Raw genomic sequence first — 16076 nt, forward strand, 5'->3', positions numbered from 1 at the left:
TATTGACCACCTGATGGACAAGTAGCTTAGAGATCTAGCTAACAGAAAACACTAGATAATAATCGACATTGAATTTTAGAAAAGAGAAAAACAAAATGGTTATAATTCTCATAAATATTAAATTTCAATTTTTTTCTACCATTACATTAAGTTTTTAGCTCTGATGTTAGAACAAACTATGTTAATCAGTCTGACTTTTAAGGTGCCCTCAAACCAGATCTGATAGGACACGGTTATAACTATATAACAACATCAGAAGTTATGTTGTATCGTACCGTATCCAGTATCTATAGTATACACAACTTATATTGTTTCTATTTTATTGTCGCGTCGTTCTGGTGTATCAACGCCTTAATAATAATGTTTATTCATTAGTCTACAGCAGGCCTGTGCAACCTATGGCCCGCAGGCCAACTGCGGCCCGAGAGATGATTTCATGTGGCCCACAGCGTCATGTAAAATTTGACGGAAATTCAGCCCGCAACCAAATGCTTCGTTTGCTCTGTCGGTGTGGCCCGCAGATTATCACTGCCTATTCTGATATCAAAACCCATTATATCGGCACTGTTATATCAAAGTATGACGTCAAAATGAATCTAACCAATCAAAACGTTAACAAGGTCTGCCCTCGTATGAAACAGTGATTTTACGTCAAATATGTGTGTTATTTGCATTGCAGATTGAAATACTTGTTGAATAAATGACTTGAAAAACTTGTTAATTCCATGATTCATTGGTTGGTTACGTGGCCCGCGGCCTACTCGCCAAGTGTGGCCCGCCGTTGCGGAAAGGTTGCACAGGACTGGTCTAAAGTCCAATTTTCGAAAGCTAACCTTCAAAATAAGGATTTTGTTTGTGAAATGGGTGTTTGAAACAGGAGATGACCTCTTGACAATGATTGTTACTTTCAGACTTCTCTCAAATACTTTGACACTGATCAATTTTGTTGTGATTTCTCATTTTCTATAATATCATATTTTATTTTGCAGGTATAAATGAGGAATGGCGTATCATGAGAGAAACAAACACTCTACTCTTCAATCACAGAGGAGCAATGCGCATGGATCTAATCGTAGTCTACAGGGGAGTGTGAGAGGAAATGAGAACGGCAAAGATCGTAGAAGTACAGCTGGTAGCAGCATCTATAGCTATATCATAGGAGGTGGGTTGGCTTTTTTCCTCTTGTCTTCAGTTTTCTTTCTGGGTTTTTATATTTTCTGTGAACAAATGCAGAGCAAAGATATTTGGGATGGATTCAAATCAAACGCAAGTAGTTCACTATATTTTCAAGTAGAATGAATAAATATTGAAACTGTAATTTACCCATCTTCACAATGTCAACCTATTACGAACTTCATCTTATACCTTGACTGCATAGCCACCTTTCTTGTATCACGGAAGTTTGAAAATGTAGCGTTTAGGTTGGATTGTGCATTAGCAAATACAGGCAATCAAAGTCCTTGACTGAAAGTCTGTAAACACCAACCACAAACCATGGTGTTAACAGTCTGTCTGTCAAGGGCTATGATTGACTGTATTCACTGGCGTACAACAATCCAATCAAATCGCTGCATTCCATGGTACAAGAATGGTGGATAGTACTGTCAAGATATAAGTAGGAGGTTTGTAATAACTTGACATTGTGAAGATGCAAATATAAGATTTGAACGACATATAGAAGCGAGGAGCACATATAACAAAAACACAAGACAATATTATGGAATATTATTATACACGGGTTGATGTAATTACATCTGATGACGACATGTGTATATTGTGTTGAAACGTTATGTGCTTAACCTTAATATAGAGGTGTGTTATATTCCATAATATTGTCTTGTGTTTTTGTTATAAAGATGCAATTAGCCATGTTCATTACTTCTTCAACTACCTGTATATAAAGTGGACTACTCGTGTTTGAATTTGATTTGAATTCTACCCAGATGCCTTCTTACAAATATCTTAACGTGTCTTTAACATTAGAGAGCATGTATAATATTGTATAAACTGTAATTTCAACTTATAACAGCAGTTCTTCGTACTTCATAGATCTTTCAATTTTATGTTTTTCAATCTACTTGTTTATTTAATTTTGTATATACTGAGGTTTCTGGAAGAGATTTTTTGTCTGTGATGTTATTTGTTATGTTGTGATGGGTTTCATTTATTTTAACGTTTAATGTTGTTTGTCAAATATCTTCATCTTCATTTTCATTTTCTTTATCTCTTTTTGTAAATTTTATTTTTTTCTGCACCAATGTCCATCAGGTCGTGGATTAGAAGCAAGGGAGATAACTCAATCTTTAGAGAAAGGTGGTGTAGTATTAACAGGTAGGAATCTACTCCATTTTCTTTGGAATTTTGGTGCCATAGCTCTTTTGTGAGAGAGTTTGTTGTTAGTGTTAGATATCAACTGTGTGAAAGTCAATCATCGGACTAATAAGAACTAGATCAAACTTGTTGTGTTTTTATTAGCTTTCAGTTTTAATGTAACTACTTCAGTTAGGGTCTAACAACATTCATCTCAATAACATTTTGACCTAACCTGACCTCTACTTTAGCCAATCAAGTTTCTTCCCTCTCCATTGCCGGGATTTTGTGAGAGAGGGAGAAGAAATTTGATTGGTTTAAACAGGTCATCAGGTTAGGTCAAAAGATTATTGGGATGAATGTTCAAAAGGACCATCGTTAGACCTTCATTGAAGTGGCTACATTAAAAATAAAAGCTTATAAAAAAAAGAACAAAAATGTTGTATAATTAAACTGGCCAATCATTGTCATTGTCTGAATTTAAGATTTGACTAAATAAGTTTGAATTTGAATGTCATTGCCAGAATTTGACTATGTATCAATCTGAATTGAAATTTTAGGTGGACGAGATCGTCAAGGCGGTCCAATCATCACGTTTCCTAGTACTAGATTCCATGGTGATATAACACATCACGATATAACTAGCTGTTTAAACTACCTTCTTCAGATACCCAGGTTAGCCTGAAGTCTTCACAATATTTTTAGGGGGCTGAAAAAATTGTCAGGGACACTCATTGGAGGGATTTTGATTAAAACGAGGGCCAATGTGTTACAGGCTAAAGATCCCTGAGCGATAGAAAATCAAAAACCGATAAAGCTAATGTTGCTATCGCTGCAATTTTATGAGTAGTGGCGTTTTTAGGAAACATCAGGTGAGGGAGTCTAGCTGGGGTCTCACTATTTTCCAGGGAGGGGCACACACCATTCTTTCTATGTAAAATGATAATAAAATTTGGGGGGGGGGGGGCAAAGCTGGGCCGTCCTCTTTTCTGGAGCGGCCAAGGCCCCCCAGGCTCGCCCATAAAAAGGCCACTATTTAGCAGATATTAATTTTACTTTGTTTATCTACCTGTATTTATAATAACCATCCTTTATATGTTTTTTACAACATGAACTGTAATTGGTTGGATCTAATATTATTTTATAAATGTTTATTTTTTGTAATTTTAGTGATGAAACCAAGCGTCGAGGATTCACTGTAATTGTGGACAATCGAGAAAATTCTTGGTCTAATTTAGTAACCGTACTAGGATGTTTAAAGGTATGTTGTCAGTTTATTATAATACCAACTCATAGGCAATAAGCAAATAGAAATATGTGTTCTGGCAAAATTTCTCTTTGCACTTTGCATGGTGCTGCATGTCTGTCCAAAAAAGCACTGGACAGAAAGGACAAAAACAACCGTCCCATTTCAATAGAGTTTATAGAGAGATTAAAATATAAACTGAGTAGATGACAAATTAGTGTTAGTTTGGGTAGAATTTCTCATATTTCGTGTTTTAAAGCAATCCATTTTTATTTTGGCTATCATTTTTTTCCAGCAATGTTTAGGAGACTATTTGAAGGAAATATATGTTTTACAGAGGGAGTATGACAGAAGAGCCAGTCTTGTCAAAAACACTCCTAGTTTCAATATACAGGTAATATTTATAATGATTGAGGCTTTCAGAGTAAAAACTTGATTACCCATATTTTGTTATCACAATCAGCAACAACCTTAAAGCCACTGAAAGCAATTTGGTCAACCTATATTTACATTTTTACCCTCTGTTCTTCCTGATGCCCTTCAGCAAAGAGTTTTTCATTTCGGCATATTTCTGGAGAATCTGAAAAGCTAACAATATTTATTGGGTATTATGTCCCTGGTATTGCAGCATTGCAGAGTTCTCATTGGCTATTGCAACTCTTGTTCTAATGACTAATGGATTTTGATTTTGTAAATTCCAGCCTCAGTTTTTAGTAGAGGGTCAGCTACACGGAGTAATAGACAGGAATCAGCTACCTGAAGAAGTTGGAGGATATCTAACGTATAATCACAGTGTATGGCTACAAAATATACTGGTAGGTTCACAGAGGCTGGTCTGGCTTTGGCCCCCCACTTTTAAATGTTTTATCATTTTGTGCGATTCAGCAAAAGCACAACACATAAGTTTAGAGTCGATTATTTGAGCTGCCGTGGCGGTCATGTCCAGAATAAAGAGCCAAATCAACAGTCTTGGTTTAGACTCTGTCACTTTCTGAGCATTGTTAGCAGTCTCACTCGTAGTTATGTTTTAATATCAGTAATTACTGCATGTGAGAAATTGGTGACAGTTTGAATTGATGCTATACCTTTAAAATACGTATAGGAAAACTGAGTACTAGGATTTGAATTCTGAAAATTGTTATAAAAAATAGAATAAAGCTTTATCAGTTACTTAAGCAACTATCCTATAGCTAAATCCTGTTTATTCATTGCTACATACAGACATAGTTTAAAAATAAAACTAACCTGTCTCAGGACGGTCTAAACCCAGGTCACGTTCCCTGTTGGTGGGTGAACAATCCAACCTCCAATCGTAAAGAGTTCCCTATCAGTAGGGTAAAACTAACTTGTCTCACGACGGTCTAAACCCAGCTCACGTTCCTTGTTGGTGGGTGAACAATCCAGCCCCTGTAAGTAAAGAGTTCCCTACCAGTAGGGTAAAACTAACCTGTCTAAACCCAGCTCACGTTCCCTGTTGGTGGGTGATCAATCCAACCCCCGTAAGTAAAGAGTTCACTACCAGTAGGGTAAAACTAACCTGTCTCATGACAGTCTAAACCCAGCTCACGTTCCCTGTTGGTGGGTGAACAATACAACCTCCAATCGTAAAGAGTTCCCTACCAGTAGGGTAAAACTAACCTGTCTCACAACGGTCTAAACCCAGCTCACGTTCCTTGTTGATGGGTGAACAATCCAGCCCCCGTAAGTAAAGAGTTCCCTACCAGTAGGGTAAAACTAACCTGTCTAAACCCAGCTCACGTTCTCTGTTGGTGGGTGAACAATCCAACCCTCCAATCGTAAAGAGTTCCCTACCAGTAGGGTAAAACTAATCTGTCTCACGACGGTCTAAACCCAGCTCACGTTCCCTGTTGGTGGGTGAAGAATCCAACGCTTGACAAATTCTGCTTCAGAGTTAAACAGTTATCTAGACGGCTAAATCCTGTTGCTAAAGACAGATATAGTAAATAAAGCTAATAAACAGAATTGTTTTGAATGTTTCTGCCCTGTCAGTATGGTAATGTATTATTTCAGGCTCAAGAAAAGTTTATGAGAGAAGCTCAATCTATGGTGCAGCATCTTGACAATGAGGAAATCAAGATCCAGAGAACCTATAATCTGAAAGATCCACAAGCTAGTCCATTAGAAGCTCTGAGACAGCACCGTTACTTTCAGGATTCCCTTATGACTGGTCCTACAGAAGTTCTTCGAAAAGGTGAGGCCTTAAACAGATAGTTCTGGAAGTTAGATTATTATATTTACATTTTACTATCACATGCTACAGTGAAAAAATGTGAAAAATTTGCATTCATTTAATGATGAACTACAAATTTCCTTAGTGATCTCCGTTAACGTAATGACGTCATAATGACATGATCTCCAATGACAATGCTATTATTGGCAGAAAGGTTATCAATATCAGTCGTAACTAACAAGGGATGTAACTCTTGTAAGAACTTGTATCCAAACGGTCTAATTATCCATAATTTGTGATTGAAATATTTACCCTTTTTTCACCTTTCTAAATGTGGGGTGTCTAAATGTCAATAATGAAGAAGATGGGGGACCTATTATAATATGTTGTATCAATATTTAGGTAGAGAAGTCTTATCAAACCTCCAGAGATCTGGAAATGGACGATTTCGCAGCGGTAAAGATTCTATCAGCACACTGGATAATCTGGAAGCAGAAAAACAAATCAAGAGAGTTATCCAATACCTTGAGAATCGTGTTGATAAACTTCGTGATTTTCTAGAAGATCGAGATAAATCATTGAATTCAAATATTCAATCTGAAGACTGGAAACGTTGTGTTAAAACAGTAAGTCTGGAAGGGAGGGGGGTGCAGAGGGGGCAGCCATAAAAGCAAGTTTTTCGGGCAAAAATCTCATAAATAGGTTAGAGATTCGGGCAATCTCAGATATCTCATCCCCCCTCAACGAACGTAAACCTGGCTCGGCCATTGCCGCTACAAGAAAGTCTGGAACTAAGTGTTAATCATACCAAGACCGAGAGGTCAGAGAGGTCAGAGAGGTCAGAGAGGTGAAGACTATTGTCTGAGAAAAGTAAACAGTTTTTTTAATTTTATCCATTATTTTTATGGTAATTGGAATATCAGCCTCAAAATTGTATTGTTAGTCTACAATTGTAAGTTTACATTAAAAAGAAACGCATTTCCCTCCAAAGAATTTCAACCCAAAAAAGTCACAAATTTTGATTGAAAATTTTCCTCTGTAAAAACAAATTTTGAAGACATAATGTGTGCTTATGTTTATATTTATAAAAAAAATTCAAAAAACTTTTTACTTTGTAAATGTCATCTAGATATCATATTTTGGGGATTTTGTTTAATTCCCCAAATTCATAAGAATTTAAAAAGAGGAGGGTGTCTCTGGTTCTAATTTTCTAAGTCTTGAATCACTCAGTCAGCATCAGTTTATCTGATAAGAAACAATGCTGTTAATATCAGAAAATGTTGAATTTAATGTATACAAAGATTCATTGCTATGGCATTACTCTTTCCGAGTCAGCCTATGAACTTTTTAACCCCCTCCCCTTGTTTATTCATTCTTTATTTTGTGGTAACTTACAGGTTGTTAATTGGATATTGGGACCAGGTGAGAAACTACTGGCATCTCGAACTGATATCGGGGATTCTTTTGAATCAGCTCAAGAATTGTGGAAGAGACATGAAGAAATGGAGATTAAATGCACTGTAAGATTTCTATATTTTATTCCTTTACTTTTCGTCTTGTGATATGTATCCTTAGATCCTAGATTGCTATCCTTGTAAAATCATTGTTTGTCCAAGATCAGCTGACGTACAGGATCAGGATTATCCAGGAACCAGCTGGTAGAAAGAACCTTGAGAATCGAAATTATTGTCAAGATTATGCAGGGACCAGCTGGTAGAAAGACCCTTGAGAATCGAAGTTATTGTCAAGATTAGCCAGGGACCAGCTGGTAGGAAGACCCTTGAGAATCAAAGTTATTGTCAAGATTATCCAGGGACCAGCTGGTAGAAAAAACCCTTGAGAATCAAAGTTATTGTCAAGATTATTCAGGGACCAGCTGGTAGAAAAAAACCCTTGAGAATCGAAGTTATTGTCAAGATTATCCAGGAACCAGCTGGTAGAAAGACTCTTGAGAATCAAAGTTATTGTCAAGATTATCCAGGGACCAGCTGGTAGAAAAAACCCTTGAGAATCAAAGTTATTGTCAAGATTATCCAGGGACCAGCTGGTAGAAGACCCTTGAGAATCAAAGTTATTGTCAAGATTATCCAGGGACCAGTTGGTAGAGAGACCCTTGAGAATCAAAGTTATTGTCAAGATTATCCAGGAACCAGCTGGTAGAGAGACCCTTGAGAATCAAAGTTATTGTCAAGATTATCCAGGGACCAGCTGGTAGAGAGACCCTTGAGAATCAAAGTTATTGTCAAGATTATCCAGGGACCAGCTGGTAGAAAGACCCTTGAAAATCGAAGTTATTGTCCAGATTATCCAGGGACCAGCTGGTAGAGAGACCCTTGAGAATCGAAATTATTGTCAAGATTATCCAGGAACCAGCTGGTAGGAAGACCCTTGAGAATCGAAGTTATTGTCAAGATTATCCAGGGACCAGCTGGTAGAAAGACCCTTGAGAACAGTTTTCTCATCAGTCCCGAGAATGGTTTTCTGTCTTTAATGATACACAATTACTTAGTGTCAAAAGAATGTGTTAACTGATCTATGATTGGTCAATTGACTTTGTAACTTTCAATGTAATTGTGCGAAATTCTCTGTTTTCAGGACACCTATGGACAATATGCAGAATTACGTCATCAAGGGGAAGAACTCATCAATGAAGAGACGATTGTGTCGAGTGATATACGGGCTGAAAGAGACTACATGGATACAATATCACGTAGTTTTGCTGCGAGACTAGAGCGTCGGAGGATATTATTGATTACATCAGTTCGTTTCCACAGGTTTGCTGAAGAGGTAAGATTGGTTAATGGTTGTTGGTTCAAATGCTTTCTCTCATAATGAATTAGAATAAGTTTTCAATACCAATTGGTTGTTTTTATTAAAGACTTTTTGTGACAGTACATGACAATGGGACAAATCTGTTTGGTGTGTTGAAAGAATTTTATACAGTTGTATTGGAAGGATGCATGAAATCAAAAATGACTTATTTCTAACAATTTTTGCTATATGAAAAGACATTCAGAATTAACTTGGTACTCAGATATCAAGTAATATTATACTACTAACCCTTGAACGATATTTAGGTGTAGAGATCACATTGAATAAAGGAACACGATTTTATGGAATACTACTCCTTAGTTTTGTTGGATGCAATGTTATATGGTATACTACTCCTGAGTTTTATTGTACACAATGTTTCAACAATTTACATTGTCATCATTAGTTTATATTGTAGGCCTATACTACTCCAGAGTTTATTGTACGCAATGTTTCAACAAATGTGAAATGTGAAAATGTGTTCTGTTATTTAGTATCATATTACTGGTTTTTTTTCAGTTTGCCCATCAGCTGGATGCTCTACTAGAACTAGTTGTGTCTGATATCTCAGCAGAAACAGTGGAAGAAGCGGAGGCCGCCATTAAACAACTTAATGAAATGTGTCAAGCCATTGGTATGTATCATGGAATTTATTTTTTTTCGGATTCTTGTCTTGAACCTAAAGCTATGCGATATTTAACAAAGGCTTTTTTTCTGTGGATCTCTGAATGTAAAACTGGACGATTTATGACAAAGAATCGTAGTGAACAAAAGGCTCTCAAAGACAACACAAAATAAAGAAACCCAAATGCTTGAACATTTTTCTTTAATTGAAATAATTTTATTCAGAAAAGAGTTAGGCAGTATTAATGAAGGAAATGCTGTATTAAGTGCAATAAAGTCATTTTGAATGGCCTTATTCTTTGAAGAGTTAAACGGAATGGTCATTTTGAACGTATAATCTTATCTAATTTACAACTTTTATGTTCGTTATAGATCACGCAGCGCAACAGACGTTAAATGATGGTCAGAGTTTATTGGACGAAATGTCGCGACCAATCAAAAATGCGTTTGGTAAAGACATTACGCCAGATTATGACGGCCATATTAAAAGAATCAATCAGAAACTAGAAGATTTACAGGAAAGAAAGATGAGATGTGATGAACTAGCAGATGTCAGAAAACTAAAATTACAGCAGATTCTACAGTTGAGAACTTGTGAACGAGATGCTGATAAGGTGCTTTGTTTTATACATTTTGTAGACACTATATTATTATTGCTCTTGTCTTGTTCCACTGCTGTATTTTTAAAGGAGCTTAGAGTTTTTTTGTTTTTTTTTCAAATTCTTTACTCATATTACTATTCAAAATAAAGTTAGTGTTAGGGTGTATTGAGACGAGTCTCAATGAAAGCACTGGCCTAGGTCACAGAGCAATAGATAAGTCTATTAATTATGTGAAAATTAGTTAGTCATTAGTATGATTTTAGTTGAAAAGACACAAACACAAAAATACACTGCATGTTATATAATATACTGTATATAGCCATGGTACCAGGTTATCAACTTTATAAAAAATTTGATATTTACATAATCATATAATCATTCACACACACACACACCCACACACACACACACACGCACACACGTTCACATTATTTGAAAATATACGTTGTCTTGGGGTTAAGTCAAAAATAATATATAATAATAATTGGATAACTGCGTAAAAGGATCTTTAATCTGTTAGGTTCCAATAGTATCATCTGTTTCAAAGGCTTTTGGTTTCAACAAAAGCTGAATTTTGTAAGTATCGTTTGAAGCTATGTACAGTTGGAGCTTAGAGTTTGATACAGGCTATTCTGTATGTAAAATGATAAGTGGGGATTAGGTGGGGGAGGGGGGTAAAATATGACAGTTATCATGTTGATGGCCTGAAAGAGACATCATTCCTTACTTCCCTGGTGAACTTTGTTGCATTGTAAGAAATCTAGTGGATTTATTGAAATAAAAAGGGATACAGCTAGCTGAATGTGATCTATATCAAAGGAAACAAGCAATGGTGTCATCTGATGTAAGGAAAACGCTGCAGAGTCTAACTTAATTTATTTAATTAAATTCAGGCCATTGATTGGATAGAAGAATTGTGTACTGTCATGGTAACGGAACATAATGATTTGGGTAAAAATCAACCAGAGTCAGAATCTCTTCAAGATCAACACAGAAAGTTCGAATCTACTGCAGCTGTAAGTTTTTATAGCTAATTGTATTAATATATTATATTATCGTCACCTATCTTGAAGATGTGACCTCACCTAATTAGTGTCTACTGTCTGGTGACTTCTGGATCACAGTATATAGATCTCAAAGAGAAGTCAATGTCTATTGACGTATTACAAGGAATTCTGAAATATCATCGAAACTTATTGTTATATATTAAAAGTTAATTATTTTATTGTTAATTGAAATATTTTCAGGGAACATATGAATATGGTAAACAGTTGTTACAAGGGGCGTTAGTTTTACGTCGTTCATTACGATACGAGTTGGAACCTAATAATGAGAGAGTCTACAGACTGGAAGAGGCGTGGAAGAAATTTACACAAGGAACAAGTGAAAGAACCAACAGACTGACTGTAGCTTCTATGTTTATGACAGCTTCTGATAAGGTAAGGATTAAGAGGATTTCTTGCTGTCTAGTATATCAGTGGATCAGAGCAGGAATAACATAACAAACCAAAGAAATGACTGGGTATAAGAGTGTTATTTGGCCAATTTCATTATGAATTTTTGCTACTGAAGTCCCTGATACAAGGCTTATTATCTGCTAAATGAAGCATGGTAGAAATATATATTAATTTTCAGACCTGTTGAAAAGACAATGTGGCTTTGTTTTGCTGTATCATTCATTGGTAGTGTTGCATAACATAACTTGCTCTCTCAGTAACCCAAAAAGGTGCCCAAAACAGGATGGGAAAATCCCTAAAAATCCCTTAAACTTAAATCCTTGAAGACTCATTGATAGTCAATGTTAATCTCTTGATATTTATATGTTTTATAGGTGAATGATAGAATAGAACAGATATTGGTAGTTATTAGTCAGGCGTTAGATAATCAGATTACTGTAGACGAGGTTCTCACTCAATATCAGATACCTAAAGATAAAGTTATCAAAGATTATGAGGACACGCTTCAAATGGGACGTGCGTTACTAGACAGAATTTCTCTTCCTGTTCTTATTGATAATAGGTATGTAGGTTGTTTTAAAATCAATTTGACACCCCCTTTTACCTTAATTGAACTTTCCCACATGTGCATATTTTCATTAAATTAGATATGTTCTTTGTTTGAAAAGATGAGCCTATTTATTAAGTAAGGTGTCTATGGTTTCCAAATTATTTCCAGCCATAAGTAGGTACAATGTGTTCATTGTGGTGTCTTAATTTTCAACAATTCATAAATCCTCATGAAATATAATAGATATAAGAATAAGAAGCAAGGACTTTACAATACCATATACTGATCCACAAAATTAAGATCCCAGAAAAATGAATGACTATTGTCTAAACAAAGTAAAAAGTTTTTTGAATTTTTCCCATTATTTTTATGAGAATTAGAATAGCAGCCTCAAAATAATACTGTTAGTCTAAGATTGTTTTTTCATTGATAAAAATATAAACATAAGAACACATTATGTCTTCAAAATTTGTTTTTACAAAGGACAATTTTCAGCCAAAATTTGTGACATTTTTTTGTAAATGTGTTTCTATTCAATGTAAACTTACAAAAAATTATATTTTTTATCAAACACATTCTAAGACAATCAGAACTATTTTGAGGATGATATTCCAATTCTCCAAAAAAATATATTGGAAAAAATTCAAAAACCATTTTTAATTTACTCAGACAATAATCCACATTACTGAAATCACAGAAAAGTGAATGAGGGACAATTATCATGTACATCCTTCTTCTCCGCAAAGAAAGAAGGAGCTCGAGAATGGTTTGAAATGCCTCACACAATCTTGTCCTGTTTTTTTAGACATGGACCCACAAATATAGACACAGACAAAGCCGTTGACACCATCAACACCAAGTTACGAAGGATGGACCGAAAGGCTGGAGATCTCCAAAAATACTGGTCAGAATTAGTCCAAAATAGAAACAATCCAAATTTTGTGCCCAAATTAACACGTACACCATCAAGACGGAAGGTTGCTGATGTTCAAGAAGCCCCGAGACGAAGTCCAAGTAAGAGGTCAGCTCGACAGAAGTCGTTGGATGGTAAGGATAAAACCAAGCAGCAGATACAAGGTAAGGTCAAGGTCAAGCTATTATCATATTTAGCAGAGCTCATCTCATACTGCCAACACATGTTTCGGATACAAAATCTTAATCAAGGCAACTACTTTGGAAATAGGGGTTAAACTTTTCAATAAAGGGCTTGATTTTAGTTAAGTGACAAATGTTTGGGATACACTCAGGGATTGTTAGAAAGGTTTTTGAGAAAGATGGCAAACAGAATGACAGAGTGTTCCAAGCATGCCTAGTGGCATTTCTATGGGGGAGCAGGTGGGGGGTAGCCCTCTCCTCCTCCACCGCCCCCACAAATATTGAAAGAATGGACTGAGTCCCCCCTAAAATATTGCCCCTGCTCAGTCCCCTCAACTGATGTTTCCTAGAAAAGTCACTGAGCATATCCTCACAGTGTACATGACATTCTGAGAAGTTTTAGGTTGGATGTAACCAATAATTGCAAGAAAGTTACACATGTTACCATCATGGTGTTCAAGTTTATTTACTGATTACCTCATAAGACTCATAGATTGGTTTAAAAATTTAGTTTTGTTTTACATTGTTTTCAGGATCCCCAAGGTCTAATAATCAGAGTTCACCCAAATACCCAGAAATAGAACAGAGAATAGCAGCCATTAGAAGTTACCAACAAGCTTCAGCATTGGGTCTGCCCCATCCTCAAGGTAGGATAATTAATCTTGTTCAGTTGGAATTGATTTTTTGGTAAAAAGAGCTCCTTATTAGCTATGTGGACTCTCTGAAAGAGATGCATAATAGACAAACCAATATTCTAAATAAACTTTATAAGCTATATTAACTTTCGTGAAGGGATGCAGAGTGGACAAACCTACATACCAATTAGCCAATATCTTTATGGACTATCTGAATTTTTTTTTAAAATCCAAATTCCAATCAAAGAGATGCTGCATTAACAAACCTAACAAACCAATACTCAGCCATGCTAAATAGTTGTTATTTTTCTCATGCTACTGTCAAAGGTTTTCTCATCCCTACAGCAAGTTTGACATGGCAGAAAACAAATTGTTTTGGTTGCAAAATATTGTGGATCAATCTAATCACCAATATCAATGTTTCATTTTTTGGACCCACAATCTTGGCATTTTTCAGTTTAAGGATTTTCCTAGTGGATAATTCTATTAAAGATGGGTTTCCTTGTTTTTTAGAGTCGAATTAAGCAAACTATTAGATTAATTGGTGTTTCTAATGAATTATCATGTATTCTTAATCATATCATTATGTTCTTATTGCATATAATTATTACTAATCATAAATGTTCATGTATGTACAGTCTTGATAAACTTAAAAAGACTTTTTGACCTTTTTTGATCGGTCACTCAATGGAATTCTGCTGGTAATTCTCTTCTAATTTAGCTAATTATGAATTAATTATGGACATTTGAGACAAACTGGTATTTTTCCAAGTCATGAGAAAACCTCTATTTTCTGTTCATATAAGTATTAGCATTTCCAGGGAACCCATCTTCAATATTTGATACGCTAAATCCCATTTCAATAAATTCTTTTATTATAGATTCATCAATGCAGTCCCAAAATTCATCAGCATTAGAACCTAATATTTCTCGAGAGTCATACCAAGGTCAAAGTTCATCCCCTGGTTACCCTGGAGACTCTTTTCACCGAATGGACTACTCTCATCCCAGCAGTCTGAATTATTCTGCAGCCATGCAAGATCTCCCTGGTAACCGAGGTTCAAGGTCAAGTTATCAAGGTCAAGGACAGTCACCTGACTACCCTGGAAATCGTGGATCAAGATCTAGTTACCAATCCAACCAATCTTCACTAGATTATCCAGACAAAAGGAACTCTAGATCCAAGTATCCAGGCAACCAAGCTCCCAACTACCCTGGCAACAGAGATTCAAGATCAAGTTACCATGGCAGCCAGCCTTCAATTCACGAACATCCTGGTAACAGAGATTCAAGAACAAGTTACCATGGCAGCCAACCATCAATTTATGAACAACCTGGTAACCGAGATTCAAGATCGAGTTACCAAGGCAGCCAACTTTTGCCAATTCATGCAGATGAACAGCTTCAGTCTGTTCGAGCAAAGCCTGTGTATATCCAGCCCAAGAATCAATCTCAAGATTTGTATCAAGATCTCAGTGAGGTGAGTCAACTTTTTATGCCAAATATTGAAATTGTGAAAGATCCTTGCTTTTGAACAAAATGTGGAACAAAATTATTTCCTCTGTCTGAATATTTTTTTCGTGAAAATGTGAATTGCTCCAAGAAAAAAATAGAAAAATTATCTCGCTTGATGAACTATAAAATAACACTTATGAAATGAATGGAGTTTAACATCCTACTTTTCTGCACCATGTGGGCTAATGAAGACGGGCAATGCCATGTAGGGTGCAATGAGGGAAATATTGCCAGGACAGCGGCATTAATCTGCTCTTTTTCATTTTCCCAACCTAACATCTAGATGCTTTCCCATGTCAGCCCCTCTTACCTGTATCACTGACGGGGGAAACCGGTTTGAAAAATTTAAAGGTATCATCTTGAACCCTTGACCTTGCAAACGCTTATTGCAAAAAAAAAAATACTGAATGGTAATAGGGAAGGGAAAAAGGAGACAATTGTTGTAATTCTTCTAAATGTTGTACTATGGTTTTTGTCTGTAGCATTTATATGGAGTAGTCTCCCTTACACTAGTTGTAACTCATCATAGCCCACACCATTTTGCAACTGTTTTCTGTCTTCATTGTCATTTAATAACAAAGTAGCCTACATAACGTTCCAACACAATTTACACGTGTCGTCATCAGATGAAAATGAAAATGTTTTCTGTTATAAGAACTTATATATAGGTTTTATTATTATATTTAAGAACTTGTTATTGATAATGAATCAGCCCTACCTTTGAAACTTTTTGTAAACAGTTTCTCTTCAAATAGAACGTTTGGGAAACATTGAGAATGGGAACTTGTTTTTGTGGCTCTGTCTGTGATCCATAATCCTCTCCACAATTGCACTTGTTGGTTGTGCAGATAGTCAATTTATCCTATTCAAAACCCTATTATACTTTTTTTCATTTTTGAGAACAACGGTAGGTTTTTTGAGAAGAATCTGTTATAAGGTTTTATAAGAGAAACTCTCTTACAGAAGCACTGGCCTAGGTCACAAGTAGATTATGGATTTCATCATTGGAATACATCAATTTGATAGAAAATTACCTACTT

At 35.8% G+C, this 16076-nt stretch overlaps 1 protein-coding gene across 1 annotated transcript; it reads left to right on the top strand.

Moving 5' to 3' along the window:
• Positions 1-7036: 7036 nt before the first annotated feature.
• On the top strand, positions 7037-11286 carry LOTGIDRAFT_129439 (hypothetical protein; the record flags this gene model as incomplete). The annotated part of the gene is made up of 6 exons (XM_009064824.1): positions 7037-7267; positions 8343-8534; positions 9078-9192; positions 9555-9796; positions 10678-10800; positions 11032-11286. 6 exons carry the CDS (start codon positions 7037-7039, stop codon positions 11284-11286), a joined length of 1158 nt encoding a protein of 385 aa, XP_009063072.1.
• Positions 11287-16076: the final 4790 nt, after the last annotated feature.

The sequence above is a fragment of the Lottia gigantea genome, assembly GCF_000327385.1.
Source record: "Lottia gigantea unplaced genomic scaffold LOTGIsca_65, whole genome shotgun sequence".
NCBI classification, from domain to species: Eukaryota; Metazoa; Mollusca; class Gastropoda; family Lottiidae; genus Lottia; species Lottia gigantea.